This window comes from Ictalurus furcatus, chromosome 18 (genome assembly GCF_023375685.1).
Source record: "Ictalurus furcatus strain D&B chromosome 18, Billie_1.0, whole genome shotgun sequence".
In the NCBI taxonomy this organism is placed as follows: Eukaryota; Metazoa; Chordata; class Actinopteri; order Siluriformes; family Ictaluridae; genus Ictalurus; species Ictalurus furcatus.
Genome location: NC_071272.1, coordinates 17641454 through 17651236, shown reverse-complemented (window position 1 = coordinate 17651236; position 9783 = coordinate 17641454). Strand labels below are relative to the sequence as shown.

The 9783-nt window shown below is 38.0% G+C and overlaps 1 protein-coding gene across 4 annotated transcripts; it reads right to left on the bottom strand.

The window, feature by feature from the left end:
• Positions 1-3521: 3521 nt before the first annotated feature.
• On the bottom strand, positions 3522-9279 carry cysltr2a (cysteinyl leukotriene receptor 2a). 4 transcript variants are annotated; one of them, XM_053649636.1, is made up of 4 exons: positions 9145-9279; positions 8054-8242; positions 5629-5794; positions 3522-5422 (listed from the first exon to the last, which is right to left on the bottom strand). In XM_053649636.1, exons 3-4 carry the CDS (start codon positions 5742-5744, stop codon positions 4405-4407), a joined length of 1134 nt encoding a protein of 377 aa, XP_053505611.1. In that variant the 5' UTR covers positions 5745-5794; positions 8054-8242; positions 9145-9279; the 3' UTR covers positions 3522-4404. The 4 variants fall into 4 exon arrangements, with proteins under 4 accessions (XP_053505611.1, XP_053505609.1, XP_053505608.1 ...); XM_053649634.1 differs by lacking the exon at positions 9145-9279 and having other exon boundaries at positions 8054-8916; XM_053649633.1 differs by lacking the exons at positions 8054-8242; positions 9145-9279 and having other exon boundaries at positions 5629-6663.
• Positions 9280-9783: the final 504 nt, after the last annotated feature.

Below are 9783 nucleotides of genomic sequence, written 5' to 3'. Positions count from 1 at the left end.
TGTGTTTATTGCTGAAGTACATACTGTATGTTTCTCTGTGTGTACTGTTTTATCTGTTTTATCTGCTGGTCTTAGCTCTTGTTTAATTCTCAGTCTCTCCTCACAAGGAAGAGACTTCTCCAAAATCAGGTGGACAAAATTAATAGTGTTTGCCAGCTAAGCTGCTAATTAGGCTAAGCTGCTTCACTGAAGATGAAAAAAGTCTACACAATCCAGGTTTTTGTGATGTAAAAAAAATGAAACTGAGATAAATCGTCAAAACTTTTTCCACGCTCAGTGTGAAATTACAACATATAGAAATTAAGTGAAAAACAATCAGAAACATTTTAGAGAAAAATAGAGAAAAAAAAACTTAGAATAACCCAGTATAAGTGTGCACACCCCTAAAGTAATACTCTGTTGAAGCACCTTTTGATTTTATTACACCACTCAGTCTTTTTGGGTAAGAGTCTATCAGCCTGGCACATCTTGACTTGGCAATATTTTATGACGGCGAATGACGTCAAACTGACATTTCCTGTGAAAGCCGATCCGACAGCTCAAATTATAAATCATTATTATAAGCTTACCATTGCGAATCGGGGTAAGGTAGGAAGACAGTTTTCAACACTGATTTTCTTTTTATGTACTTGCTCAATCATTGATTTTTGTTCATTTTTAACCAAAACAGTTTGATATTGTAGCTTTAATGTAGAAACTTTTCACTGATGCATTGTAATTAAATATTAGAGGAATCCCATGCACTCTGCATAGAGTAAACATCTTTAAATGTTTACTCCCCATGTAAAACATTAAATATCTTTATGCAGACTATTTTTACCACCATGTGTGTAAACCTGGCTCCTTAAACAACATTATCTCTGCAGGAAGATAGAGTATGCAAAATTAAAGATTACAACATCGTTTTGTTGAAAGATATTTATGGTTTCTGAAAATAGAGCTGTCAAAGAATGCTGTAGTTTATTTTGGCTAAAATGAGCTATTTTTGTTTTCTTGCTCTTCTACTAGATTTCAGCAGCAGCCATATCTAACTGGTTTTCCCAGATTGCCACACCTTTGTCTTAGAAAGTAAACACCCTCACTTCCAAACACAATTTGCTTATTTTCATGATGAGTGCTTGATATTGAAGGTTTAACTTGAGGACATTCTGAGGACCAAAGATTTTCCGGCGATTTGGGCCAAGACATGTCATGTGACGTCATCACAATGTGCATTCGGCCAAAGCCCTCGTCGAATCATGTGCATCGAACATGAGTACAACCAAAAGGTCTCAATTACAAACAAAAAGGTCTCAATTACCAACAAACAACCAATCACAGGTATAGCAAGACCGTGCAAAACAATTTCATGCAATTGTAATTTTGCCAATTCAAGTAGTTTTCCACCAAAAAATCACAAAAAAACAAATTGCATCACAAATTTTCCAAAAAAAAAAAAACAAACAAAAAAACTTACGCTGTCCTGTGATGCAGCAGGGGCAGCAGTTTGAAAAGATGTGGCTGGCTGGCTTCACTTGTCTCAGATGAGTTACAGTTACGTTTATGTAGCGCTTTACATATTATGGGGGTGGGAGGGTCAGGACCTCAGTTTAATGTTTCATCCAAAAGACAGGAGTTAGACTTCACCCTCCATCGTTGATAGGTGACCAAAATTGGTGAGAAAATATGGTGGTGGGGGGGGGGGGGAGTACAAGTTTTTTCCAACTTATACCTTTACGCAAGAGCAATAAGCAGACAATGGAGAGCGAGGGGAAAGCCATGTGTCTCAGTACTTGTGGAGATGCAACAGTTTCTCTGCACTTTTGCTTCACTTCATGCATTATTTCTGTGCATTTTTACTGTTCATGATCACTGATACTGCTCTGTGTGCTCAGGTTGGCCGTCTTTGTGTTCAAAGTGAGTTTGAGGTAATAAGCATATTTCTTTCTGTCCATTAACATGTTTCCTTTATGTTTCCCCATTACCATTACCACTGTATGGCATTTGTAGCAGTCCCATGAATTTCACATAATCCTATGCCGTCCTCCTATTGGTGGCTTTTGGACGAGTGTCGTAACAGGTCATGCCGAGATTTTAATGAAATAATTTCTCACATTTCTCACTTTGTCAGCTGTCTTTAATCGCCATGGCATTAAATTGGCAGTTGTGGAGCACATCACATTTCAACTCAAAATCGTACTGAAAATTGTATAGTGTAGTCTTTAGGTTATGGTTATGAATCCTTATAGATTCTCCAGCTTCTTTACATTGCTGATTTCGCCTTCAGCTGTTTGCACTTTTTATAAGAGCGCCAGCTAGGCTAAATGTAGAAGGAAATGCTTCCAACACTTGCTTTTTAAAAAATTTGATCCACCCATATTGGATATTTTAACATATGCTCATCAAAATTTCACACATTCTTAAAGTTCACCCTCAGACAACTGTGTCATTAGCATTAGTGATTATAGAAATGCAGCTGAGCATGAAGTCTCATTTTGCCTATCCCAGCTAACAGTTTAAGGTTAGCTTTATATGAAGGCTTCACTTATCAGGGTTGATGCAGATGCTGCAAAATATAATTTAAGGATTTTCAGTGTGTTTGGAATCAATATTTTTTTTGTTTTGTTTTCAAGGACAATGTCGTTCATCAAAAGATATTTCATTGTCCTTTATTATAGAGCTAGATTGGATTAAATAAGGTTTTGCATTTGACAGACACCCTTATTCAGAGTGACTTATATTTATCTAATTTATTCAACTGAGCAGTTGAGGACCTTGCTCAGGGGCCCAGCAGTGGCATTTTGACAGTCCTGGGATTTGAATTCACGACCTTATGATCAGAAGTCCAATGTCTTAACCACTGCGCTACTACATGCCCAGAGCTTCACAGACAATTTGAGCATGTAGGTATGAGTGTGATTCTGGGTGATTTGTGGTTGTAAGCTGTTATCAGTAATTAATAGATTAAGATATCCATCCATCCTGGTGTAACCTGGCCTGGGCATTCAGGGCTGCAAAGATAAACTATAAGATCCAAAGATTTTTTATTTAGCCCTGAATAATTTTCCACCTGGAACAGTTTGTAACTGTGTAATGAAACGTCAGTAAAAGACGATGGCGGTGTTGTCATTTTGTATCTCCACTGATCGGAGTGTTGTAATTTATCCTCAGTGAACGGAGATAAGACCAATCAGACAGGGTTTACAGGAAAATACATGGAAATACTGGTGTCTTTTTGGCTGTCAGTCTCAATCCTGCCAAACGCTCACACAGTCAGTTAGTAAAGGGGTTGAAACTGAAACACTAATATCCTCTTTCCATGCTGAGCAGGAAAACAAGGTGTGTAAATGTCTATATGAGTTCCAGTTTATGTGATATTGATATGAGCACAGCATAAGAACAACTCACTTACTTTGCATGACACTGTAGCAGCTAAACCTCTACAACGATAGCTTAGTTGTGGGTACGCTTGGCTAGCGACACCAAACTGGCCTAGTCTCATGTTAGATAGGCAAAATGTTTTATATATTTTATCAGTCTGGTAGTCCTGCACACAGTGATAATATGAAATTTTATGATTTGTCAAATTGTTTCACATTTTAAGAAATTAGCTGTCACGTGCAAGAAAAAAACAGTTTATTTAGAAGGATATTTTGAATTTTTTTTGTGATGGAGAAGAATCTGGGTTCAGCCCCGGAAGACTAACAGTCTTGTCAGCTAACACCCTTGTCAATTATCCTACACAGGGTAACGGGGAGTCTGCCAATACAGCAAAATCACACACACACATTCACACACTACAGACAATTTAGAGATGCCAATCTGCCTACAGCGCATTTCTTTGGACTGAGGAGGAAACCAGAGTACCCGGAGGAAACCCCCACAGGTTCAGGGAGAACATGTAAACTCCGCACACACAGGGCAGAGGTGGGATTCAAACCCCCAACCCCGGAAGTGTGAGGCAAATGTGCTGTGAATTTATGTTGACACTTTAAATATTAATTATTTTTCTTTATTTCACTTATTGAGCATTTCTCCAGAAAAAGGTTAAAAAAAATAATAAAAAATTCCAGGTTTCCAGTATGAATATTTGTTCCTACATTCCAATATGTTAAGCATATATACAGCATTTTATGTAATAATAGTTTGTCAATAAAGAAATGTTTTATAAGCATCAATATAAATGAGATTTTTATAACCTGTCAAATACATTAGTGAAAGTTTGGATGATGTAACAGTTCTTGAACATAACCTTTAGAGTTACATGATATCATCACACATGATGATTTAAATCTTGCAAATATTCTGTAAAAAATAAACACAGATACTGAGCCAAAAAACAAAACAAAACAAAAACACCTCTGATGTGCAGCTGTCCTATGCAAATCGATGAGGCAATTGAACTTCTCCTGTTGTTATTGAGTCTCATTTCTGCAGGTTCTGCAACTCTGCCCCCTTCTGGATCCTTTTTTTGTTGTCAGTATGTGTTTTCTTTTTCCTCAGCAGCTTTGCAAAGAAAGTTCTGAAATTTTCTCCGACAAAAAAGAACAGGATGGGATCCAGGCAGCTGTGGGATACACACAAACAAAGCGTCACCACTGCGGCTTTACGCACTTGCCAGAGGGTCTCACAGGAGTCGCCAATCTTGTTATTGCTCACATCCAACTCCGTGTGTAAAAAGACTGTCCGCATGACATGATATGGCAAAAAGCAGATGATGAAGAAGCTGAGGCTGATGATGACCAAAGCGAAGGCTTTTTTCCTCGAGATGTCGACTCTCCGCTGCGATGGACCAGGCTTCCATAATCTATAGGCTACAAACACGGAGCACCACAAGATGCACACCAAAGGCAGCAGAAAGCCCACAGACAGAGTTGCATTGTTCATAATGATTAAATGCTGGATGGTTTGGTTGCTGTTTCGTAGCTCCATGCATTGTTGAGCTATGTCTGTGCTAGAATTTGTGTGCCGTCTCAAAAGCAGCAAAGGACTGGAGGTCAGCGCCACGAATAGCCAGATTAACAGACAAACCAGGTGTCCGTTACACCATTTTTGCAAGTGTTTATAGCGGTATGGCTGAATCAGTGCCAAATACCGCATGATGTTTAGGGACACCAAGAAGTAGATCGATGTGTACATGTTCAGGTAGAAGATGTAGAATAGGAGCCTGCAGGCCACCGGGCCAAAAATCCAAGTAGAGCCAGACAGGTAGTAAGAAGCCCTGAAGGGCAATGAGCACACCAGCATAAGATCCGACACCAGCAGATTAACCATGAACTGGTTGACCGTAGTCAGATACCTCTTCTTCCTCCACACTCTGAAGAAGACATACATGGAGACCAAGTGGCCTACGAGACCCAGAATAAAGACGAGAAGGTAGGCGGTGGGGAACACGGACTCCTTGAAATCCTTAATGCTGCAGTTGTGGGAAATCATGTCTCCTCTTGAGACCAGGATTTGGAAAAAGAGATTTTGTGGAAAGACATGAAAGGAAAACATAAACATCAGTAAAGGAAATATAGAAACATTTAAGAAAATATTTTCAACATAATATACAGTACAGACGGGTGACAAATGAATGGAAAAACCAATATAATGTGCGTTAATAAAACGTTAAGCCACCACAAGCTGTCAGAACAGCTTCAATACCTGTTGGCATTGATGCTACACATCTCTGCAATTGTACTGGAGTGATGAACACCATTTTCCGAAAGATATTCCCTAAGTTGATACTCTGATGATGGTGGTAGAGTGCTGTCTAACATGCCAGTCCAAAAATCTCCAATAGGTGTTCAACTGAGTTGAGATCTGGTGACTGTAAAGGCCATAGCATATAACTTACATCAATTTCATCCTCATCAAACCATTCAGTGAAACCTCATGCCCTGTGGATGGGGGTGGAGTCATCCTGGACAAGAGTACTCCAACCAGGATAGAAATGTTTCATCAAAAGATAAGAAGAACTTTGTGTTGATTTGCAGTCATGCTTCTGTCTAAGAGGAGAAGAGGACCCAAACCATGCCAGCAAAATTACTTAAAGTGCACGTATTATTGTTTTGAAACATGCCTAGTTTTGTTTTAAAGGTCTCATACAATAGATTTACATGCATCCAAGGTCAAAAAACCCTTTAATAATAATCCACATAATTTAAACTGCAGCATTACCTTTTTTTTCCCCCACAGTGTCACGAACTACTCGTTAAATGATCCGCTCTAAAGGATTCATTCTAAACTCCTCCTTTCAGAGAGCATACTCTACTCTGATTGGTCAGATGTCCTAGTCTGTTGTGATTGGTCTACCACAGACAATGAAGACCAGAGGCGGGGCTTTTTGTTACAAACCTATGTAGGTTAGTACTATGTAGAATTATTAACGACTCATTTCAGCTGTTCAGAATCGGTTCCTTCTTTTTGGAGTCAATAACTCCGTTTGTCGTGCACTTTGATTTTTTGAAGCTTTGCAGATGTTTTTTTTACGTTCACAAACAGCTCTATAACACACTACATGAAAGGTAATATTTGAAAAACCACAATAGGTGCACTTTAATAAATGCCAGTTATTGGAATGACACTAAGTGATTATGCAAGATATTTTTGTAACCCATTCATTATGAATAGATTTATTTGGCGGGTTCAGACATGGCACTTTGTTATTAGAGGAAGAATTTGTGGTTTTGACAAAGTTACTCGAGTATATAGATTATAGGATTAGTGGATTTGTTGGTGCATGGCTAAAAAAAAAAACCCAAAAGAAACAGATAAGAACTACTTTTCAGTATATTTCTGAATATATTATTGTTTGAAAGTTTTTACTCTCACTCACTCACTCACTCACTCAATCACTTTCAGTAACCACTTTAGACTTGTGCTGGATCTACACCAGTGGTCACCGACCTTCTTCCTTGAGATCTACCTTCCTGCAGGTTTCATCTCCAACAAAATCTAACACACCTGTTTTAGCTGATCAGGAACTTAAGGAAATAATTAGATGGTCAGGTGAATACGATTATGGTTGGAGCTAAAAGTCTTCCAGAAGGTAGATCTCCAAAAACAGGGTTGGTGACCATTGAACTAGACCTTATCCATGGTGTGAGGCAGGAATACACCTGGATAAGATTCCAGTCTATTCATGGCACCATACACACACACTCACAACAAGAGGGAATTTATCTTAGCCAATCCACCTAGTGGCATGTTTTGGGAGATGGGAAGAAACCAGAGAACATGGAGGAAACCCACAGAGATGCAATGGTGCCGCCGTTCCCTTGTTTACAGTTAGGATTTTACGTGACATATTAACATATTTTAAATGCTCATTGGTGAAAATTCTCTAAACTGTCTTTTGACTTGCATTATGAATGATTTTGGAGTAAAAGGCTTTTCTGTTTTCGTCTCAGTACACAAAAATGTGTTAAATTCTCATCTATCGTAATCACAGATACACTGCAGATAAGTTAAACAGAGATTATTTTACAAGTGATGAGTATTCCTTTACAAAACCGTTTTCCTTTCTGTTACAAAACTTGAATATTTCAAATCATGTGCGGCTTACAAGTTATCCTAGCGTCTTAAGAATATACAAAAATCATCTTTTGCCAAGATACATTTTATTTATTTATTTTTTCATGCAGATTATTGTTCAGTTATTTATTAGTTCCAGTTTATTTTTCTTTATACGTGTTTTATCTGCTCTTAACTACAGTATGTCCAAGACTATGTCAACTTTTGTTGTTTTAAATGTGCTTTAATTATTATTATTTATTAATTAGTTACTCGTTAAACTGTAGTGAAAGCAATAAAGAAGGTGTGAAATTAAGTTCTGTGGAGATTAAAGAGCTGAAAGAATTTTAGATTAAATAGACAGTATCAGAATAAACATATCACAAGACTTCCAAATTTTTACAGTAACCTTCTAAACACATTTAGTATTAAACGGTAGAATTTCAGTTTACATTCACACTAGACATTCAAGTTCTCAGGCACTTAGTAAGCCACTATCCTGAGATTTATAAATGAAACACAATCCAGTCATTTCAGCTAGTACCATAGAAATATATAACAAACAATTAGTTACCTTTTCAGCTTCAACTCGAAAGTGCAGACCTGTCAGGTAGAGGGAAATGCAGACGTTTCAAACTGCATCTCCAAAAGTGATAAGAGCTACACAGGCTGCATGAGACTGAAGAGCAAAGGCGGGCTGAAGAGAAATTGTTTTGTTGGGGCATGCATTTTCCCACAGTGCCAACTAATCACTCCTCTTTCTCTGTAATCACAGAGTACGGGAATAAGGGGGGGAAACCCCAGGAAACAAAATACAAAAGATACCTACTACTAAAAATCAAAACAAAAATATACTGCATTTAAAATCTCTTATTACAATTGAGTTGTTTTGGGGGATTTTCTTTGAAAAGGTGGAAGTTCCTCATTCCATAGATAGTACTATTTACATCTCTGTCCAGTATTTCCTGTTTCTTGACATGTATTGCTTACAGAAACATAGCCCTTCCGATTTATTGCTCAGATGATATATTACTGTATCCATTCATTCAACTAAAGACAAACTGTGCACTGACATCCAGATATAGTAAAGTAGAGGTGTGAACCTAGAAATTCCAGCACTTTATGACGTCTGGAAGTGTGGGGAAACCTGTCGAATGTCGCTGTATAAAATTGCACCATAAATGGCAATCAGATGCCGTGGAAATGTTATTTATTTATTTATTTATTTATTTATTTATTTTTAGTCTTGCCCAATCTTTCCTATTGTGATATATCATGTCGTGAAACGAACTACAGTAGTTTAACAAGTGCGTTATACAGATGATTATTAAATGTAAATACAAATTCAAGGTTTTATTTGTCACTTACACAGTTTATATACAGTATATAACTTGCAGTGAAATGAAAACCTGGTCTACTCCTCATTAGATTGCATTAAAAATAAGAAATTAACAAGAAATAAGTAGAAAAAGAAGACAAAGGATGGTGAAAAACTGTACAGAAGAACTGAAGCTAAAACTAAACAACATGTAAGGAATGTACAGATATGTGACAAAGGTATGCGGGTATGTTATTTCATGGTAGCAATACACAGTGCTGTGTGCGGTGTGTCAGTGGAGTACAGAGTGACAAGAGAGACTTATAGAGTCCTAATGGTGAACATACCCGTGTTGAGGAGTCTGACGGCTTGAGGGAAGAAGTACCTTCTGGGTCTCTGTTTTAGTTATGAGACTATGAAAGCACTTGCCTGATTGCAGCAGGCTGAACAGGCAGCTAATGGGGTGGGTGAAGTCTTTGACCACTTTAGCAGCTCTGGTACAGCATCGCCTGGTGTAGATGTCATGCAGAGAGGGGAGAGCAGACACGGAGACGCAATTGTGTAACGTCTCGGTAGCTACAGTGGGTTCGGAAAGCAATCGGTATTCAGATCGCTTCAATTTTCACACAATTGGATTAAATTTTGGATGTTTTTGCCATTAATTTATACTCATAATGACAATATGAAAACAGGTTTTTAGACATTTTTGCAAACGTATTAAAAATCAAAAACTGAAATCTCTCATTTAGGTCAATATTCAGACCCTTTATACATCACTACTTTGTAGAAGCACCTTTAGCACCATTTACAGCTTTGAATCTTCTTGGCTAAGCCTCTACAAGCTTTGCACATCTACAATTCGGCGGTTTATCCCATTTTTCCTGGCAGATCTTCTCAAGCACAATCACATTGGATGGGGAGCATCTGTGGACTACTATCTTCAGGTCTCTACACAAATGTTTGGCCTTTGGCTAGGGAACTCGAAG

Bases quoted from the DNA above. Each gene is read 5' to 3' on its own strand.
- cysltr2a (XM_053649636.1), bottom strand. From the start codon at position 5,744: ATGTTAGACAGCACTCTACCACCATCATCAGAGTATCAACTTAGGGAA. The intron at 5,423-5,628 runs GTATTGAAGCTG...CCTGGTCTCAAG, and splicing joins TGTAGCATCAATGCCAACAG to AGGAGACATGATTTCCCACA.